At 39.9% G+C, this 22773-nt stretch overlaps 1 protein-coding gene across 4 annotated transcripts; it reads right to left on the bottom strand.

Moving 5' to 3' along the window:
* Positions 1-1900: 1900 nt before the first annotated feature.
* Positions 1901-20790, bottom strand: SLC9B2 (solute carrier family 9 member B2). 4 transcript variants are annotated; one of them, XM_027677122.1, is made up of 12 exons: positions 20716-20790; positions 17418-17517; positions 15667-15847; positions 14013-14183; positions 11168-11310; positions 9181-9308; positions 8107-8282; positions 7461-7567; positions 6141-6290; positions 3612-3720; positions 3274-3410; positions 1901-2300 (listed from the first exon to the last, which is right to left on the bottom strand). In XM_027677122.1, exons 2-12 carry the CDS (start codon positions 17505-17507, stop codon positions 2061-2063), a joined length of 1632 nt encoding a protein of 543 aa, XP_027532923.1. In that variant the 5' UTR covers positions 17508-17517; positions 20716-20790; the 3' UTR covers positions 1901-2060. The 4 variants fall into 4 exon arrangements, with proteins under 4 accessions (XP_027532923.1, XP_027532920.1, XP_027532922.1 ...); XM_027677119.1 differs by having other exon boundaries at positions 15667-15850; positions 20716-20766; XM_027677121.1 differs by lacking the exon at positions 20716-20790 and adding an exon at positions 19848-19998 and having other exon boundaries at positions 15667-15850.
* Positions 20791-22773: the final 1983 nt, after the last annotated feature.

Genomic DNA, 22773 nt, shown 5'->3' with positions numbered 1-22773 from the left:
CACTCTGCAAATAGTACAGTTTCAATATTAAAAGTACTGAAGTAGTTAAAAGCATTTTTGTACATTTTTTGTTTTATGTATTAAAAATGTAAAAGTTAAAATAGAATTGGTTAGTTCTTACTAGTGTCAAAATCTAGACACATCAAATATATTCTATAGAGTATTCTGTAAAATGAATTCAGAGAACTGTAGTGTAGGAATCTGCTGGGGAGTGTTGTCCCCCTCAATTACAGGCACAATCCAGCATCCTTTCTAAAAAATAACAAAATAACTTCCAGTTTCTGAGGGATGCTGTACTGACTCCATGCCCCAGAATGGAGCTGGGAACAACTTACTTGGAGCTCGTTACTTGTAAAAAACCTAGCGGAGGAAGGTAGATTTGCTAGTATCTGTCAAGTGATAGCAAAGCTAAAGGCAAGATCAGCATTTTGATCAACAGATGAAGTTCCTCCTGGCTTTAGGACAATAAAGGAGAAGAGAGAGGAAACTCTATTGGGAATGGGAAAATCAAATGTGAGCTATAACGCAACTGACTGTGCAGGAGGCATTTAATTGAAATAAAATGAAGAAAACTGCATTTGACCTTTTTGCTTCCCGTGCTGAAATATTTTAGCAAGGTTTTTGACACGAGCATTGCCAATCATTACCATGATCCACAGACACACACATCTTGTGTTTCTGGAAAGACCTATAGGATCTGCATGTACATGCAGAGCATGCTAGTGCTGTGTCCTAAACACTGCTTACTCATGACACCTGCCTTCCCCCAGCAGCCTTCCTGAAAGTAGGTGAGAATGAGGCTCCTTTTGCTTTGTATCATCCCGCTCTGCACTGCCATTTTCAAAACTGTTCATTTAAATTATATCAGTTTTCCGCATCAGTCAGGAGTAAAAAATCCCCTGGCAAATCTGAGAGCCGTCCAGTCTCCATAGTCAATCCAGCCAGCCACCTCTTGGAAAAATAACCGGCTATATTTTTAGCAAATACCTGGTTTCCTTTGCTGCAGTTATCCAAATGCAGATGTGAGAAGGACCCAGTCATAGCATTTTCTCAGCCAGATGGGTATTAGGACAAAACAACAGGAGATCCTGGCTGGCCCATGAATCTTGATTTGAGGAGAAGTCTACTGCTATTGCTGAGTTCCCCAGGAGCTGAGGCCTTGCCCTGTCAGCAAACCCTACCTGTGAAGAGCTCTCCCATCTGTCCTACAGTGGCTAGCACCAGAACACAGCCACTCTCAGTGGCCAAAGAGCTGGCTTTCCCTCCCTTGCCATTGTGTGTGAAGGCTGAGGTACACAGGTGAAGGAGCAGCCTTCCCAGTCCTATACAACCCTTTCACATTTCTTATAACCTCCCCACAACCCTCATCCCATTTTCAAACTCTGTCTTTTTTTCTACCAGCACCAACACCTCTATTACCACAGTCTGTGAGGGTCCCAACTGTCTCTTTTAGCACAGAAGTATCACTTGCTGTTTCTTGCAATGACCAGAGCTGACAGTCCCCCGAAGGCACAAAGGAGTGCATCAGCTGTGAGAAAGAACAGCAGTAGGAAAAGGCAAGTTTTAGAAACACAAATGAGGAAGGAGAGGAAATCACCAACTCTTGGCAGGACTTGTTCAGTATGTGTCAGCAGTCTCTTATTTGGAAGTTGCTTTTTTGAGTTATTGAACCTGTAATCTCACAGCCCAGTTTCAACCATCAAGAAGTTATTCACATTAGTCTCCATTTTCTTCTGTTTATATTCCACTTCATGACTCCACTCCATGCCTGAACAATTCCGACCCTCTCCCTGGCCTCACCACCCACACATTTTGAGTAACTGTTGACTGCTAACTTCTGACTCACTGCCTGGTCAGCCTGTTCACTCTGTGTTCAGCTATTTCATCTCAAGGCACTATCCACACATAAAAATATTTTATAGAACTCCACCAGGGCTGCTTTAAAAATAGCAGATGTAACTGATACTTGTTTTAGTTTCCTCCAGCGAGATCAGAGACATGCCATGTTTACTCAACAAATGTGTAAGGGTTGAAGGACCATATTGCTGTAGATGTCTGTCTCACGAAGGTTCACAGGCCTCTGCTTCTTCTCCAGCCTCAGCACCTTCCTCATCCTCCTTGCTATTTGTCTGAGCCTTCTGCAAAAGTCTGGGCCCTGCCAAGCCAATAACCAGGGCTCCAATTGGAGCAGTAATCAAGATAGCCAAGAAAGCTACTGTCAGTACATCCATTCCATACTTTTCCAGTTGCTCATCTTGATGTCTTCTCGCTGTATCCAGGGCAAGAGAACCTATTGCAGCCTGCAGGGAAGAAAACATTGCTGAGATGGAAAAAATAACCTTTAGCACTGAAAGAGGGAAAAAAGAGACCAATCATCAATCAACATTTCATATAACTTTAACATATTTAGTACATTCAACCCATTAGTTTCTAGGCAGTACATAGAAAAGTAAATATTATATTACACCTATGAGTACAATTTCCACTTGGCTACATTTTGAATTCCCTAAGCTGATGAGTTTATCTGGGTGGTTAACCCCTGTGAAGAACATTGCTTAGCTGCTATCTCATTCACATCTGGAGAATGTGTGATTAATGAAATGGGCCAGTATATTGCATATTGCAGCTGTTGAAATGCCACCCTTTGAGAATGCATCCTGACAGTGGTCAACTAGTAGTGGCTTCTGAAAATTTGTTCACTAATCTTGCAATAATCCTTGCTTGTTTTGATTATTAACTTTTGTTTGCAAGTAATCGTGCTATTGAGGCAAAGTCTAAATGACTTAATGATCACTGAAATAAAGGAGCAGGAATGCAGCCAGCCTGAGGCATCTCTAGTAATATGGCTCTCATAGACTGCGCCTTACCAAAATGACCACAAACTGATACCCGTTCTGAGTCTCTGATGCGACTGCCCCTGCAGACATTTCATGTGTGAGAGGGAAACGCTTCTGCCTTTTTTTTGAGAGTTCTCATAATCTCTGTGTAGAGGCACAATAATCTGCAGTGGCTGGGAAATAGTTTAACTTCCTATGACTTATCTACACTTCACTGTTATTATTAAGAGTACAATCCAGGATGCAAGCAAAACCATGACATAGAAGGTTCTCCATGCACTTTTCAAGCAGACTTAGGGTGGTTATACTGTCAATATACTACGCTCTGGTGTCACTGAGCTTGAACCTTTCCCTGTTTACTGCTGTGCTAGTTACAGGGAACTTTGCTAAGGACAATAGATTTAGCCTGGAATGAAAGTGATGTTGGACTGCTTACCTGGACAGTGGCTTTGGGCATCCATGCCAGTGAGACAAATACTTTCTCCTTGAAATTAAACCCAGCGAAAGACACCATGAGGAACGTTGCTATGATTCGCACAACTAGGGCAATGCCTAATATAGCAACACAGAGGCCTGCAACAAAGACAAACACTTCTCAGTACTTTTGTGCATAGGTGCCTGAGGGGAGTAAGGCTCCTAAAACTGTAGCTTTACAGTGGGGGTGGGGTTTGGGGTTTTTTTTGGGTCAGCCATAGTCTGCTTTCCTTTAGATTTCTGTATAGAGAATCTTTTGAAGGCAGTAATGAAAGCTGGATAATTTGTGAATGATCTTACCAACAGTTTCAGGCCTAAGGGATGTAACAGATACTTCTGCTCCAATTAAACCAAAAAGAAAAGGTTGGAAGATATTCCATGCAACTGCCACAATTTTTTCTACGTCCCTCTGCAATGAAAACAAAACCGATCTGTAAATTCATAAAAGATAGCCAAGTAGACACAACATTTAATTAATCATAGAACAAAGTGAAAATGTATGTTAAGATGTCCAGAACTGCTCCTCCTTTTTTGAGCTAATACTAAAAGATTCAAAATCAGTTGCACACCTTTCGAAGGTCAGACTGTGTCTAGCTCTGCTAGTAAATAAATGTTTGATATCTCAAGAAGAGAAATAATCACTGGTGTTTGAACAGTAACAGAGCAGTTTTCAGACAGGAGGAAAATAAAGCATTGTTGATTTTCAGTATTTAGGAAGATGTAATTTCAGCAGCTTTGGCATGAAGTTTCTGAGCCCTAGGAAACTGGCATCCTTAAACATGTTCTTCCGTTTGTATCGGAGTGCAGTCAGACTCTCAAAAGTTTCAGCCATGATCTAGCTCTGCTCATGCTGCACTCAGTCAGAGGCCTCCCTCCATGTCAGCAGGGGCAAAGTTACAGAATCACAGAATATACCGAGTTGGAGGGGACCCCCAGAGATCACCGAGTCCAACTCCTGGCCCTGCACAGGACCATCTCTGAGAGTCACACCATGTGCCTCAGAGTATTAGGCTGAGAAAGTCTGAAATCACATACCAATAACAAGTGCTGAACTTTCCAGTGCAATATACTGTATAAAGGCAAAACTATCTTTTCTCCTTGTGTTTGAACTTTACACCTAACAATTTTCCTGAAACAACTGCTGCCAGGATAAACAGAAATCTTCCACTTAGAGGAAAAAGTACACATAGCATATTGAATAGCACTTCTCTTTTAATTGTGTTCTACAATAGCAAATGAACCTTCAGGCTGGAGTGTGTGGAAAATGTAAGTGCTGTGCTTTGTCACTTAATAATCAGTCCAAGGCCTAGAGATGTCCCATCCTTGGTGTTCTCTTTGGGACTGATCCTGCAACACCTCTTGCTCTTCAGTCAACAGAATGGTAGGTTACTGTAATACAAAAACTTCTGTAACCTTAGAGAGATTCAGGTGGAAATATACAGACTTCTAAACATTATCTGCCTCATTTCTCCTTGTTATCTCACCCTTCTAATTTTTAGCAAAAAAAAAAAAATCCTCTATAGCTTTCAGCCTGTTTACTGCCAATTTTACTGTTCCAGCAATAGGTACAATGTTCATTGTTCTCTGTGGACAGTGTCTGCCAAGTGACTTCCACCATGGACAGTGAGAGGCAGTGGCCTTTGAGAAGCTCAGCAGGGAGCTTCTGGATAATATATTGAGTACACAGTATGCAGACATCTCTGGCTGTATCTGCTGAAAAAGACCTAAGGCATTTGACATCAATATACTTAAGGCCAAGAAGCTTCATTCACAGATCAAAAGAAGTTAAACTAAACCTTTACAGATGGCATATACTCTTTTAAGGTCCTTCTCCTGAAATAGTAAAAGCTTTTCAATAGAGAACTTTATCAGTTGCAATGTCCTTAACTAGTTCAGTCCCAAGAAGAGTTTTTCATCCTTTAAAATTGGACAACCATAGCTTCTCTTTCATTGTTTTAACAAACCTTGAGATCTTAGTAAAGTCAGGGTCTAGATCAGGATAATAACATGGACTCTGCTCTATCTGATCCCCTTTCCTTTCTCTTTTCCTACTGCATGTTGCAAAGCTACAGCTGTGGAAAGATGCCCTCAAAACATTACATATAAAATGGTATCAAGCAAAAGAGGCAGTGAGACATACCAAGGTACAGAAATGCAGTGGGGCAGCAACAGTAAGAGGAAGTAGGCTTAGTAGCTAAGAGAAGGTGACTAGAAAGCAGTCTTTTGTATGGTTTTTGTATGGCCTTATATCACCAGTTATTGTGTACACCCTGATCTCTAAGTTATCCAAATTACACTGGCTGGGATTTGGGAAAGATGAGAGAGAATGGTTAATTACTGTTTTTCATTTTGCCCCCCAAAACCCACAGAGAACAAAACCTCAGGGTATTCAGGCCATATGCACAACTATATTTTGGACACCTGTTTGTAAATTTTACCATAAAGTGACTGTGTAAGGTTACAGACACTCACAGAGCTGGGGCATAAAGCTTTTGATTCCTAGTCAAGTGCCTTCACTACTAGGTCTCCTTTACATAGCTTAAGATGTCTAAGAAAAGCTTGTGAGCATTTCTCTGTCAGTAGGCCAGGCTCTGTATCGATATCTACTCACATACCAGGTAACTGTCTGTCATAGTAAAGACAGACAAAGACTTCCAAAATAAATGTAGAATGTGCTAGTTGTTTTTTGTTGTTTTTTTTTTACAAATCTGTACACCCTCTAAAGCTTCACAAATACAACAGTACCAGTCCTGACAGAAATTCAAACTCCCATCAGACTGTATGCTCAACAGAGTTTGGGTATGGTACACTTCTTATGTAAACATTCACCTTTTCATCAGACCACCCCACACCTGCAACAAAGGCTAAGACTAATGTGCAGAGTCCTCCCGATCCAGGGAAGCCAAAGTAGATGCTGCCAAAAACAGCAAACATGGACAATCCAAGCGCAAAATATGATCTCTTCCATGCCAGAGATGCCTGCAGCCAAGGAAAGAGACAAACAAAAAAGCAACTTTCTTTAAGAAATGGAGGAAAAAAGGTACTTCTTCCAACTTTGAAAATAACAATTTGAAAAGAAAAATAAAAATTAACAATTTTGGAGGAATCAAAGCTTTCAAGTGAGACTTGAACTACTCATTTTGTTTGCGGGGTTTTTTTTGACATTAATTCCTAAGAAATATAAATTTTGAAAATTCAGTATTTTCTTTCCTCTGCCCATCCAAAATCTTACTGCCAATAGGCTTTTTGTATCACAAGGAACACAATGCTGTGTTCTAACAGCCCTTCTATCAATTCTGTGATAACAGGATTTTCTACCTCTGCAGTCCAGTACTTAAACAGTTTATCCAACGAGAGGTGAAATCCTTGCCACCACATGTTTTTAAGGACAAGTCAAAAAAATGCTTGCCAGGGACATTTTTATGTGATTCAGTCTCACAGCAGACAGTTATATCTCTACCCTTGTTCCCCATTCCTATCTATCTGTTTAGCTCCTGTATCACACTTATGTTATTTAATAATAAGAAAATTTGGTCCCACTGAGGGCAGTTGATACTTTGCAAAGTGATTTCAGCAGTCCAGAACATATGTACTTTCTTCCATAATTTTCTGTTCATTTAATTGCCCCTCAATAGTAAGTTCATCTACCACTTATTCTATAAGATTAATTTTTATTGAAAGCAACACATTCTAATTAGCGCTAATGATATGCTCAATCACTTAAAGCCTCCAATATGTCTCCTTCATTAATTTTTAATCTTAGGCCCACTGGATACACCTTACAGGAGTAAATATGTCACATTAATCTAATACATGATTATTTTACTGTCTGAAATGGGTATCAGACCCTTCCTCCTTTACATGTGGACATTTCCACTACCTTTAATGAGAGCAGGATGGTGAGCTGGGTTCCAAACTCTGCATCAGGAAGGACTATGAGATCATATATCATTATTGGTGCAGTGAACAAGTAATCACCTATAAAACACATTGTCACTTGATAGGCTTTGCAACCTGGAAGCTGTTAGCAATGTACACAGCTTTCCCAAAACCAGCTTCATGTGAAGCTTGGAAATGAATAATTGAAGCAAATCACCCCATCGTAAAGAACATCTATCTTATAAAAAGGTTTTTTTACAGGGTTTTTACCTGATCACAGCTTGGGAAATATCGAATAAACATTCCCAGAATCCCCCCAGCTGCTATGCCAACAGCAACTTCCAGCACTCCTCGGAGCACATTGTACAGAGTAGAACCTATTTGGCAAACAAAAAATGTGTTCAGTAAGCCATACACAGACCCTTCACATACAAACCACACTGTAGGCCTATGAGGGTGATTCCCGGACAGTGTCTGTTTTAAATTACTTGGGGCAAAGGAGTTGAGGAGGGAACCTATGGGCCTGAAAGAACTGGATAGTGCAACTTTCTCTCTCTGAAAGCTCATGGCAAGAAAATGTGCAAGACAAGCCAGAGAAAGAGCCACTGCAAGAACATTGCCAAACCCAGGGAAATTTGAAAGTGTTATGTTGGGCATGCAGGGACCAGACTTGGCAGCTAAGAGAGCAGACAGGGAGAAATGTTCTCTGAACGTTATTGTGACCCACAACTCAGCAGACAATGTTACACCAAGACTTTTGAACAGGAGCAATTTCCATCTCAGTATTCAAGTCCATACATGAACTTTACAAGGAGATGTCATTAAGTTACAAACCAGTTGGTCATAACAGAGCACATGTTCTTCAAAATATCACTGTTTGTTCTGGATTTTGCCACGTACAGATTAACCAGCATACCGGAGGAGAAAGCCATTCCAAGGCAAGTGTTGAAGCCTGTGATAGCCAGAATGTCATCAATGCTGCCAGCTGCCATTAGCAAAGTTGGGACACCTTTCTCCACTCCATATCCCCCAGCTTGTAAAATCAGCATTGAGGGAACCACCACGGCAGGGGAGACTGCACCTACAACAAAACTGAAAACACATAGGTTCAGGCTCTGTTAAAAAGAAAACACTGAAATAAAAAACTTCAAAATGTTCTGACCCTATGGTCAAATTCTTTTGAAGTGTAAAAAACCAGACCTTTACATAAGGTATTTTCCTTACCTTTCCCCTCTAATTACCAGCAGGGATATTTCTATGCAGATTGCAATCAGCTCTTACTTTCTGCCCAACTCAGTAGTATTAAAAGGGCTCCAGACTGAAACTTGAGTCTACACTGCAGGCCAGTTATGCTTCCCTGATAGATACTTTCATTGTTCCATTTAGGAACCTGGTCTAGACACGCTTATGAGCCAGTAGCCCAGTTCCTTCTCATAAAATTCAGTGTGTGGCAGAGGAGGAATTCATCCATCTTGCTCCAGTCTATGGGTCTGGACTATGTCCACCAATTTAGATAGAACTAGATGGAAAATATTTTCTCTTCAAGGATATTACTCCAGAATATACCACACCATATCTTCATCCTGCAACTTGTGATAGGAAGACTGTCCTATGTGCATCTCTCTTGGGGGAAATTCTGAATTCTAGTATGAAGATTCTCTAAGTTGTGGTATAATTTTCTGTCCCTAAAAGCCCCCTGTGTTGTGGTTAAAGACTCAGGGATTGCACCATCCTTCTTCAAGTGCTCAGATCACAAACAAAGAAGAGTAATGATGCAAACACTCCTCCACAGCCTGGAAATATGACCTTTAAATCAGCCACAGAGCCAGACATGAATGGAAGCGAATGACCACAGGGGGTAAGCACAGCTTCCTAACTGGCATTGAACTGAGGTCTCTGCTTGGCCTAGAGAACTAACCACACTTGCATCATTTAACTGCAGCATGAAAACAGGCACCTTTGTCATACAGGAGAGGAGAAGGTACGTTACCCTAATATAAATCCCCACTGCCATGGCAAATGAAGGAGAAAGTAGGCAAGAACAGCAGCTGTGCATGTTTCTGAGAGGCACGGTCCAAAAGCAAGCCGTAAACAGACAGCTTTGAGCTTCTTAAGAGCCTGCAACAATACAAGCACATCAGTGTCTGTACCCTTGGCTTTATAGAGAGGAAATACAGTTACAATCTGATCTGGTTTATTAAAAGAGTCCTGTCTGAGTTGCGCTATAGGATGTCACATGGCCTAAGCTGGAGATAGACTCAAGCACAACGGGATTTGGGTGTAAAATTTCACGTGTGGCAGTGAATCTAGGTTTGACAAGGTTCCTGCATGTCACAGGAAGGAGTGGTAAAAAAATTCTCTTTGGCTTCTTGTGCAGAGCAAACTAAATGTGAGAGGCTGGACTAGCTGGGAACCATTTGAAAAGTGTACCCTCAACACTGCTGACTTCCCCACACTGACTTGAGGTCATTTGCTCTACCCACAGAAGATTTTGCTACAATCCCAGAAGTTGCATAAGCACCCACAAAAATCTAAGAAAAAATCATGAAAAGTTGTAGAACTACATAACTTTGGCACAAGGAGCCAAGCATCTCTTTCAGCTGTCTCTCACTGGATATCCTGACCAGATTAAGTTCCTTTTGTCTTAGTTACTTTTTAAAAAAAATTTTCTCTAAATTGGCATATCTGTTTCTAACAGCTGTCTTTAATAGTTAATCGCAAACATGACTCTGCGAGGACAGATTCCTAATTTTGACATGGAATAAAAAAAATAAATCAATGAGTTCCCCTTTTTACCAGTCCAGTTTATCCCAGCACAATCAGGGCTGAGCAGATCTACTGGCATCTTTGTCTTTATAGCTTCAATTACATGAGGAACAATTGTAACTGCATCAAAGCACTGCCACATACAGAGTCAAAATGACAGTTTTGATTGTCACATGGAAGAAAAATGAGTCAAAGATGAAGTTTCCTCAGTACAAAAAGTTGACATGAAGTAGAAAAAAGTGCACTCTCACAGAAGTGGGCATCCAAGCTGTATCTAACAACACACAGTTCACGCTCATACAAACTTCAATGTCTTGGGAAAAAATATGATGATAATCTAGGAAACCAGACGTTTTTCCATATTGAAAAAACCTTATTTTCCTAAATATCTGAAGCATTGGCAACTCTCTAGATTTTCTTGGTTAAGAAAAATCAGTTTAGATGTTCTCAATTACCTATATTTTACCTTAAATTTTATATAAACTCTTAAGTGGTTCCTTAAATAGGCAGGGACTAATATGCCACAGCTTTACTTCAGCCAGCTGGTTTTGAATGAGCAAAACCTTGCCTTCATTATTTATGGACCATCACGCTTCAGAGTGTGCAGAGGAAGACTATTTTTTGTTCACCAGACTGTTATGGGCTTCACTGTGATGTGAATCATTGTTTCTGTAGTGCAGTAGGACTCATCTTTGCAATTAATGCAATTCATTAAAACGGCAGTCATTAAAAAAAAGCCAGAAAAGTCATACAGGTTTACATTTTTTTTGGTTGTGTGAATTTTTTGGGTTTCTGTCCACACAGGAACATTCTCTTTCAAGGACTGGGGATCCCTTCCATTCCTTGCTTTAGTTTGTCAGTGTAAACTAACAGGGAATTTGTCAGGGAGTGTAAACTCTTCCTGATAGACCATGATGGAGCACACATCCTCAAGATGTTTACAAAATTTAGGAAATTTCTTTAAGGCAAGGGGGAAAATAGTTATAAAATCAGTTTTCTTCAGGTATTTTTTGGATTGCTTGCCTACTCTACAAATTCAACTATCAATATTAACATACATATAATTATACAATATAAGCTACGCTTTCTGTAACAATCAAATGTGCAGGTTCTCCAAGACTGAACAGTTCAATATTTTTAACAGAGCCGATTATTCAATTTTTTTGAGAGCTGTTGTATACTTTGCCTCACACAAATGGCTGGTGCCATACCTTTGGATCCAGGCCAAGTCCTGCTCGGGTCAAGATAATTGAAAGAGCAATATTCCTCAGTGCTGCAGACCAGCGTAGGTTTATCTGGACAAAGTCACTAATGAACGGAGTATTTCGGATTAGGAAGCCAGCAAGCAGCATCCCTTAAATGAAAGCAAATGAAAGCTCCTATAAATGATTTGGTTTTACTGCACGAGAAAAGCTTGCATAGCATTCTTAAAAATAGACACCATATTATTTATTTACAAGAGGAAAAAGTAACAATTCATGTTCTGAATTATTAGACATGTTTTAACAATGGGACTGAGGCATGAAAAGAGAGAAACACATTTAAAGCAGTGAAAGTGGCCTAAGAAAATACAGGTCACCAATAAATCTGCTGGATGCTGACACAATTTTATTCTAAGTCAAGAGAATTTGGCTTTGTTCGCCAGGTGCAGGTTGATTACTTACCATAAGCAAAGACATCCTTGCATCCTTAAAGACTTTTTTCTTGTTAGCTTGTTTTAACATGAAAAGAGGAAGATCTTCTAATATTGTGTATTTATCTCAGAACTTGAAAATCATTAAAATCGTTAAAAATCCTCTTAGGTGTAAGAAATGCAGGTCACAAAAACCAGAACTTGCTGAGGTTGGGGAAATATAATCTAAAACAGCTAATCATGGACTAATGTAGACATTTTAAAGTGCTCTGGCAATATGACTCTTACACAAAGGGGTAAAAAGAGGGCAGGAAAATCAGAAACTTGGTGTTATCCTCTATTTGAGCTACTTGCAAGATTCAACCTTTTGCAAATATTAGTGAAACTGTCAAATCAGAGAATTCTTGCAAAGTTTTTGGAACTGTAGCTCTGGAAGGATATGGAAAAGTACAGGAGAAGTTGACTATAGATACAGATCTGCAGAGATTCATTGTAAATCCTGATGATTCATTTTTGTGGCATAATGTTGTATTAGTCAAGTTTAGAAACAGGAAACCAAAAAAAAGACAAAAAGTAAATAATCATTGCACTCAGGTGGCTCCCTGCTTGGTGTGAGCCTCAACTGTGGACTTGATTTGTCCTGCAACACTCTAAACACTGCTCTTCCTAACACCTCCTGGAAAAAAAGCATGGCATAATTAATTTGCAGTACCTCATGACAATTATATAAGGGTAGTATAATGATCACATGCTCTTTGCAATGTTTGCCTGAGGTCCGAGTCACCAGAACTACCCTGATCTAGAAATCTACTTAACAAAGCAAAAGTCTCCACCTCAAAGGGTATCTCCTCTGTTCTGCTCCATGTTGCCTGCTGCAGAAACCTCTCTGCAATGTGTACCTAAAATATACTATGTGGTTGTTTCAGTACCAATTTCACTCCTTTTTTCCTGAAACAGAGGCTCACTATAAGGTGCTTAAGTGCTTAGCCAGCTACATTACACCCTATTGCATCTAGCACAAGTGGGTTAAACATATGTAAGAGTACCAGATTTGCATTTTTAATGTAAAAACAGAATATTCAAAGACATTGTCTATCTCTTCTTCTGACTCACAGATTTCTCCAATTTTCCTCAAGACTGGGGATCGGAACAATGAACTCAGTCTTAAACAATTCAACAAACATGTGCAGTCATGCTTAAGTTTCTGTTGTCCAGTACTACCTGTCTGACAAGCACTTTCATGCTCAACTCATAACTTTTATATACAGATGTAATTAAAAAAAACCCAAACAAACAGAATCCAAATGGTCAGAAACATTTTTATTTGTTTAAAGGGGATGTTTACTTTAGAAAGGGAGACTCCCTGCGTGTGACATTCTGTGTTCATATTATTGCAGGCATGCATGTTCTATGCAAAACTTCCCTCCCTCTCATTTGAATTTTTTCTTGCTGGTGAAACTAAGCAGTGCAAGAACGCACACACTGCCTGACGGAACAACTGTCTGAGGCACAACACCAGCTATGCAGGTTACAAAGTCACACCTGTGCACTACAGGCAGGTATCTGTAAGCCCACTCTGCCATGAAGTATTACTGTCTGTCAACAGCTTTACTCATTTATGCAGTAAGTATAGCAAGGGGACAGCATACAGGTGGTGAGAAGAACCTGGAACTTCATTTTCCAGCTTCACTGACATCACAGCACTTCACAATATTGTACTGATATAAGCAGAAATGAAACGTCCTCTAGGAAAGAAGTCTGAAATCATTCTGAAGATGTTATTTTCATTTCCCATTTCTATTTTGCCTTTCTATGTAAAATAAAATAGAATGCTGATGTGAAAAACAATCTTATGATTGATTCAGAATAACTCTGTTCAGAAGAACTATTCTTTGTGGTGAATTTATTTCCTCATGTTTCAGTTATCTTGAAATAAAGGAAGAGGGAAAAAAGAATTCTTCGGACTACTAGTAGTGGAGAATTCCTATAATGATTTCTGTGGAAAACATTTTCATTGTGGAAGAAACTAATGAAACAGCTCAGCAATAGTTTTGCTATGAATTTATTATTCTACTATAACAGGAGGTCTGGATTAAGATTCCTGTTTGGTGTTATTGAACCCAAATTTTAAGTAACTGTGACAGAGGGGACTGGAGGACAATAAACTCTGAATCTGTAGGTATACAGTTCTCTGACCTCCAAAGAATTACGAGGAGAACCTCAGTAACAATTTCACCTGAGCCACTTTGGGGAATTTTGCACCCTCTTGAAGAGGACCAGAAAACGTCACTTGGAAAAGGCAGAGATTTGGAGTGTGACACAGTTTGCTTGTTCCAAATCCCAACACGCCTAGCCTGCAGATACTGCTTAGCTGTTTAAACAACACAAAATATGCAGGAAGAAAAGAAGGAAGGATTTCTTACCCAGAAGAGCAGGGAGAGGGGGTAGGGTTCGTATTTTGATGAATCCAAAAATTTTACCTCCAATGACAGCAAAAAAATAAAGAAACAGAATTCCAAACAGATTTCCACCTGGGAGACACTCAGCCCCAGTTATGGACCAAACCACAGCCCAAACCAGGACCACGACTGCAACTGGAACAAAACAAGAAATATTCATATTTAATAATCTCTCAGGAACAATTTTGTTGTTGGATCACATTTGTTTTTCGCCTGAAGAAAAATGTTACCATGACTTTCAGAAATAAAATTACTTGCCTTAAAAATTAGTTTAATCATAACAATGCATTTAATCTTCAATGGTCCCTAAACTGACGTTCTGATTTTATAGATGCTAAGATACTTTAAAAAACGGTAACAGGAACATCATTAGAGATCAAAATGCACTGAGTGAGCCTTGGGCCACTGTGGAAAGCACTTCACAGCTTCCAAATTTAAAGCAAAGACTTTCACTAACTTATCTTGCATTTGCTTATCTTCCTTCAGCTACTTCATAACCATAGTAAAATCAGCTGCTGAATAGCCTGGCATATCTTCAAGCTCATGACTGCAGCTCCAGCCTAATTTTTAAAAGAAATGAAGTATAATTTTTAGGCTGGATCTACTTGTACAATACATTATTATCCTTGGGAAAAACATTCTGAAGAAGGTCATATCTCTGGACAGCCTGAAGGAGTACAGATACTTCCCTTGATACAACAATCAAAGGGGAATAATACACAAGGAAAAAGAAATCCTGAAAAATATTATGAGAACAGTAAGTGAAAATATTATGCTCTTTGCAGGTTCACAAATCTGTTCCTACAGTTGTCCAACAAGAACAGCTATGCATAGATATAAAAGCAGAAGACTGAAGGAGAGGAAAAAAATGTGTTGAATAAATCCCTCTTCTCATGATCATAGGAAAATATATTGCATTTTCAGATTGGTTTTTTCTTAATCTTACTTGAGGGTGACAGGTGTCAAAGGGAAAATCAGTAGATTTCCAAACATAAAAGCCTAAGAATCCCAAGTGAGGGTGAATGGCGGCTGTGGAAACAGTCAAAGCCACAGGATGTGTCTTTTGTCAGGAAAAAGCTTAAATAACTTGTTAGCCAGGCATCTCTTCTGTGAACTTTCAGTTTAGGACAAATCTTAAACAAAATGGGTCAGTTTGCCTTGTAGTTAGGATTCTTGGCTTTGCAAGCCTGGGGTATTAAGGAACAAAAGAAGGTATCACTGCAAAGTCTTATATTTATTGCCTTAGTTAAAAAGAAAGCCATCCAGTATGCCAAATATACCATTGTGTTCAGAATCACCTTAATGCTCTCATACCAAAATAAAATATCAAGACAAAACTTAGGAGGTCTTTCTTCTGATGAAGACAGTTTGCAGTGCAAAAACATACCTACCATGCTAAACAGGTAAGAGAGAATGGAGAAACAAAAACTGTACATTCAAATCTTTGTTTTACTTTTTTTTTTCTGCTAAAGCATTAACACAAAAATGTGATAAGTAAAACACAGCTGTTTCCCTTCACTTTTTTAAAGGATAAAGGGACAGATATCATCCCATTCAGGGAAACAAATACTTCATTTGCCATTTCTCATTTTATTTAAACTCTGTCTTTCTTACATACCATTTGTCACTGTTTGGGCCAGTAAACCCTGAGGAGGACAAGCAAATATTTGCCTCCATGTTCTTCCAGGTATTGAAGACCCTGCTATTGGTTCTGGAGGTTGCTGAGCCCAGTGGTTCAAGAGAGCAGTTTCTTCTGTTTGTGTATTCCCATCGGTACCTTTGGCATCTGCTGTTGGTCCCTGCTGAATGAAAACAAGGAGACTCTCTCAGAAGTGGCACTGCACATATCTGAAGTAGTGTACAAGACCTGAAGTCAGGTGGGATGCACTAGAGCCGCACTGGCTACAAATGACTACATTAACTAAACAACCACATCCAGCTTTGTAGTTTGGCGTTTTTGGTTATGTGTTTGTTTTTTCCATGGCACAAAGAACTGCATGGGAGAGACTGCAGGCCATTTGCCTTTTCGTCTGCAACTGACAGGACTCTTGTCCCAATACAAATAGCACCTGTGCAGCAATAATATATGCATATTTGATGAAGAAACAATAATAACAGGCCAGGCTCAACTTGTCTTGTATACAAACTAAATATTTATTAATATTTTCTACAATTTGATAGGGTTCTGCTTCCAGACTGGATTTCACAATAAAGTTAACAATTAGCATAATTCCAGTGAGACAGTGTCTTTAATGTAACTCCTAAATAACTCCCGTTGCAAAGCCTTGAACAAAAATAACAAAACAAATATGAAAGAAATAGAACAGCTGGCCAGTGCAAGCATTACTCACATGATCCATTGCTGGAAGGCTCAAGCTGCTAAGTTAAAGTAGAGATGGAGAAATACTACCCTGGGAGTTATTCCCTTGAAGAATGATTCCTTGAAACTGTTCTCTTATACTGATACATCTACTTATCCATATTCATAGCCAAAGCACTTTTTGACCATTTTTGGATATGTGTCTCACTTCATTTTAGCATCTTTATTTTTGACAAGTTAATCATCTACCTTCCCTTATGATTATTCACCTTCATGTCAGCTCATTGTCATAGTGTAGACATGGAGTTCTGCCTCTCATGTGGCCCTCCCCCACTAATACTTCCACATTCCTGATTATTTATGTCTCATCCCTCTCTCTCTCTCTCTCTATACATATATATAAATTCCTTACTCAGAGTCACAATTGGAACACAAATCTTGTGAGCTTTCAGCATGGAATTACTTGTTTATCTACCCTGTGATTCTGTGATCACCATGTGCATATGACCACTGTGTGCATAAATATACAGCACTTACCTTTATGCTCAATACCATATGCTTACTTTTAAGTGCCTTTTATGTTAAGAATTTTATTCGTAGTTGCATTTACTTCTAAGTCTTTTTTAAAGCCATAGACATTTCCAGTAATACTGGAAATAGGCACAGAAGCTTAGAAGTGTGGGCTTTTTTAATTTTTATTAGATAAGAAAAGAAAGATAGATATGCATTAACAACTTTCAGCAAATGGACTGATAAGTGCAATTTGAAAGCAAAGAAGTAATCTTAAGGATACATAATTTTCTTCCAAAAAAAAGTATGCTGATGCATTTTCCACCTCAAGCTGAAATTGCAACCACTGGTTTCCAGCAATGCAACATACCGAAGACTATACAAACTGAACACGTGTTAATTACAAGAAATTCCCGCTGAGGAGATTTCTATGTGTATTCTCTTCAGATTCAGGGATTTTAACAATATGAGAAGAAAAAGGAAAGGAAAAGGAGGGTTCCCTCTGACTAGAATTGCACTTAGAGATCTTAGTTAATTACCTCGCTTTGCTCATGCATAAGAATCATGCCATTTCGCTCACATACTGATGGCTCAGAATCTTCACTGTTATTTACATCTTCCTTTACCATTGTTGCAAACCTAAGGAAAGCAATAAAGATGGAAAAGTTAGAGAGATGCAAATAATGCTGTTTTCCAAATGAAACACTTCTCAGTGTTGTCTTTTTCCCATCATGGCCAGGCTTCGCGAACGAAGATTTGGGAAAGGCTCTATCCACATTTGTTACAAGCACGCTGGTGGCTAATAAGGCCAATACAAGATAGACATGTCCGATTGCAAAAGGCACAGCAGAAAGACTCCTTAGGTGGTATATTCTGCAAGGCACGGTTCTTTCTGCGCTTTTCTCCTTGAGAGTGATCCTGTGTGCTTTCTCAAAGGAAGTAGCAGCGTTATAGATGGTGTGTCTCAAGGCCTCCTGATTTGAGGCCAGAGTAGACCAGTTATGATGATCAATATGGCCAAGGCTGAGATGTTGTTTCAGAGAGTCCTTGTATCTTCTCTTCAGGGCTCCTCTCATGCGGCAGCCGGTGGCAAGTTCACCATAAAGCAGGATCTTAGGGAGGCGGTGGTCCTTCATCCTGGAGACGTGCCCTGCCCAACGCAGCTGTGTTCTCAGTAACATGGCCTCAATACTTGTGATTGCTGCTTGTTCTAGAACAGATGTATTGGTCACATAATCTGACCAGTGGATGTTAAGGATTGTACTTTTTCCCATAGCTCAGGTAAAAAAACCCTCACAGCCCAATTCCAGATTTAATAGTTTTTGTATGCGCCTGTATGCTGTATGTAAGAACAAGACACAGAAACTAACAGAAGAACAGTATTAAGCTTACAAAGACAAGCAATAAAAAAATAAAATAAAAAATCTGAGTTTTAGGATCACAATGATCTGTGCTAACCTGTTTATTCCTCCTGAAATGTATGGCTGTAACATATATATATATATATATATATATATATATATAAAATCTAGCTGTCTATCTAGATATCTATCTATATCTATTTGTGCCTCTTATCAGCACAAAGATAAAGATTATTTGCTGTCAACACCACTTAGGAGGACCACTAGTTCTGAAAGTGTCACAGGCCCTGAGTGCATGGCAGCACAAGTACCCATTAAATAAAGTTAGAACAACAACTATAGTTTCTAAAGCTCCATATAGTTTCTAAAGTTTCATGAGGGGACACTTTTCTTCTAACTTAAGCCTGACCAGATCCAGGTTGATTTTCAGGGGAATTTTCAAGAGCATAGCTCTGTTAGATGCCACTGGTCACAAACACATTGACTGAATATATAAGTAAGAGAAGATGCCTTTGAATCTATGAGTGAAGATCAGGACTATTCACAGCTTGTAGTCTGTATTCAGGTTAGGCCGATAAAACACGGCTCTTTTTAACTGCTTATATTCCATGGATATACATCTCAGAGTGGGAAATAAGGTCCAAGCTGTTTGTGGGTTGCCATTGTATTTGCTCAGTCTAACTGGTCCACTTCTTGTCCCATAGATTCTAACAAGACATATGGCAGTGCACTGTTTTGTATGTCAGATTTTTTTTTTGTGCAAACATTTACTGTAGTTTCACAAGCCTGAGCCAGCAAGAGTTGCATGAGCATGAAGACAAGGCTTGCTAGTGTTCTTTGTTACAGAAAAGCCGTGCATATATTCTCCATCAGCTACATTTCTTGAAATCTTTTACATTGCTCTGACCATATAAAACACCAGTGAAGTTAAGACAGAACTTTTGAGCCAAGAAATTCCTTCCTCACTAAATTGCTGGAAGTAAGTCAGAGCTGATTCTCACAATTATCAAGCCTTCAGTTTATAATGAAATATCTGATATTTAGGAATGATAGATGCCATAAACAAAGACAGGGGCCACTGTAACACCAGTGTAGTTTTGTTTGAGCAGTTCTGATAAGAAACTGGCTTTAGGCTTGGCAAAGGCAAACACTTTCAGTGTGTTCTAAGGTAAGAGTTTTGCTTTCTTTCCTTTCCTGTTTAAATGTAAACTGTTAAGTCTACTCAAATTCCAGTACTTTTCTATATTTTTAATTACTACTTGTGGAACCAAATAGTTGTGTTCTTAGAGTTCTTTAATGACATCAGCGATACTTTTGGTTTGGGTTTTTTTTTCATCCCTTCATTGGGGCTGGGAATCCACAAATGCCAGTTGTACTAACTGGAATAGAAAGCTATCAGCAACCTACCAGTGCCTCCCTCCTTCCCTTCACTGACCTCTTTCCCAATATTTCTGTACTTAATTTTGTACTTCTGAAAGGGGCGTGTGTGGGTAAAAGACAGAAGGATATTGTTCTCCTTCCAGCTTTGCACGGGCAACATCCCAGTTCATGGGGTCATGTAGTTGTTAACACAAAATACATTAACACTTCTGAGACAGGCAGGTCCACCTTGTCACAGCTTCAGCTCCTGGATGTGTGGTTCACAGTAGCATGTGAAAGAAAGGACTGACTAAGCAGGGAGATTCTGCTTAACAGGAATGGTTTTCAGGTGTGAATGAGAAATCTAATAATGTGTGTGCTGTCCTTATCTGTTTTGTGACAGGTTTTCACCCTGTTAGTAGGATCAAGAACCCACTTCTAAGCAATGTCCAGTTGGATCAACGGGACCGCAGTGAGTGGTTAGTGTACTTACATCAGGGAGGGTCAGTCTTCTGGGGGTTCACTGTAATTTTTTTTTTTCCGGGGAGGAGGTGTTGTTTTGTTTTTTAAACTTCACCCTGTATTCAAACAAAATCAAGTGATTGAGAAATCATAGAGTGGAATTCATACCACAGGGTTAAGGCCTGTCCCATGGAAACCAGCCAATAATAGATTTATTTTAGTACCTCCCTGGAAAACACACTTTCCTTATTTTGAAACCAGAGAGGTTTTCATTAGATCCTGTCATTTTACTTGTTCTTAATGGGTAAGGAGGAGGAAAGAGAGGGACAGCTGACGGACAGGGACAGCACGTGCATGCCCATCGCATTAGCTGTGCTGGCTCGGTGACTCTCTACGTTCTGCTTTGCACACAGACGGTACAGAGAGGAATACAAATAAAATACCACAAGCATCGCCAGAGCAACTGGCATTCAGAATAAACGATTAAAAAACCCAAACACCTAAACCATTCATCACATCCATAAAAAGACGCTAAGGAAACCCCGGTGCAGCCTCCTGCCTGCCAAGCCAGCCAGCAGTGCCCAGCGGTCACCCCTCCTGCTGCCTCCAGCTGCAGGGAATGGGGTGCAACGGTACAGAAGGGCAGAAAACTCACCTGGGGAACAGCAGGGACCAGTGCAAGGGAACCGCTCCTTGCGGGGACGGGGAAGCGACAACCTGCTCCCGGCCCGCGGCAGCAGCTCCTCTGTGACGGCTGCGACTCCTCCTCCTCCCCCGCTGTTGCTGCTAGCGACATAGTCCCTCCTCCAAAACCTCAGCTTCACTTGGCCAGCAGTGAAAGCCTCCTGCTGGATCCCGGGATGCCCAAAAGGGCGTCCGGGATGCCTGAGTGAACGGGTCGCAGGAGATGGGGGGCTGAGCTGTCAGGTTGGTTTGAGCGATGGATCAGACCTGAGCCCATCCAAGGCTCAGAATAGCTTATCAGGGCACCGAGGAGGAAGTACGTTTTTGTGTCTTTTCACCCCTTTGCTTCCTGTACACATGGAAAAGGCTTTCTGTGCTGCCTTTTCCATGACTGGGGGAAGATGGATGGGGAAGCTACACACAATCCTCTAACTCAGATACTGCAGTTGGAGGTTTGTTGAAAGGAAAGGATAAGGAGCTCTTGCTGATTCTGCTGTGGGTTCATGCAGAAGAAATGTGCTGTGGCAGGCAGGAGAATTAAAAAAACCTAAAAACCACCCCTTGCATATTATGGTGTTCCTAGCAAGATATTCCTACTTCTTAAAGATGAAACTTTTGTGTCCACCTCATCTGTAAATGCTCATGAGGGAATGAAACAGACTTACTTTCAACTCTGCTCTTAGTATCATTATGCAGAACTAAGCTGACTACAAATCCAAGGAAAAAAAAAAGCAGGTTTTTGATCAGAAAATAAATTTTCCAGAAGGACTCTGAATCGGGGATGTCTATTCCCCCCTCCCCCACAAGAGAAAAGTTTGACCTAGAATCTGAAAAGTCATAAAGCCTCTTTATATTATCATTGGAGTGGAAGGAAAACAAAGAGAATTACCCAGCTTCATTAAAAACAGGCCAGGGAACTAAGAGGTCACAAGAGCATTAAGAAGCATTTTCCTTTAATAATTCCCGCAAGTCTGCTGAAAAACCCCATGACAGAAGAACACATTTCAGAATTGCAGCTGTTAACACATCCATGAAAAGCATTGCTAAGAAGGCAAAAGACAGCAAGCTCTGCTGATTTTTATTTTTCTGCTGCACCAGATTCTTGGCGTACCACTAAAAAAGCCCTTGCAGGAGTGCTTTGACTCAAAAAAAAAAAAAAAAAGAAGCAGCCATAGCATCTGTATACTACAATCATCAGTGACCTTACAAATGTTAAGTAATAGAGTTCAATATGCAATAAGTATAATGAAATTTCTCTCATTCTCAATTATAGTTTCAGAATACACAGTGCAATTTTCCTGTGTTACTGTAGTGGGGAAATTCTCTCTTTTCAAGGTAAGCCTTCTATGCCTACTACAGAAGCAGGACTTTGGCCTTCATATTAAATCCTGTAACCGCTGAAACAGTATCCTGCCAGCCTGAACTTTTAACATTTGAATTTATGTCAGTGTACATTGATGGAGTCATTTTGGATAATTTTGGATTTCTGCCTCAGCTTGATCCTGCTTGGCTGCCAGCGTCACGTGATTGAAATATTAGATTCTCTAAAACCCCATAAACAAACTACACAAGGCCAGAGTGCGCCAACCATGATTAAAGGTAAAGGTTAAGGTTTAGTCTTAACCATTAGAGCAGGCTCCTCTCCACCATCTCTGCTTCATGAAGACAGTGCCTATAGTGGTTATGTGCTTAAACAAAAAAACTCTCCCAAACTCCACAAAGAGGCCAATCCTCTTGCTTCTAATGGTAATCTGTTGCCCTGCCTTTTGGATTACTGCTTTTCCAGATTTCAGCAGCCCAATTTGCCCAAGATCTGGAAAATGGACATTGCAGTTTCACAAAACAGCTGTGCAAGTACACTGGCTCTTTGATGTGTGTGCAGGAAGTTTCATGTGCTCGTACACCACATATCTACGTTTGACTATCTTGCAGCTCTGACTTTGGATCTATAAGTGTTGTCAGGCTTGGAACATTCTTTTCAACAATTCAGACTGTTTTTCTACAGCTATTAGAGTTCTAAAATATTTTG

This window comes from Neopelma chrysocephalum, unplaced genomic scaffold (genome assembly GCF_003984885.1).
Source record: "Neopelma chrysocephalum unplaced genomic scaffold, ASM398488v2 Primary Assembly neopelma1_42b, whole genome shotgun sequence".
In the NCBI taxonomy this organism is placed as follows: Eukaryota; Metazoa; Chordata; class Aves; order Passeriformes; family Pipridae; genus Neopelma; species Neopelma chrysocephalum.
The sequence above is the reverse complement of the archived record's forward strand: the minus strand, read 5'-3'. Positions and strand labels throughout refer to the sequence as shown.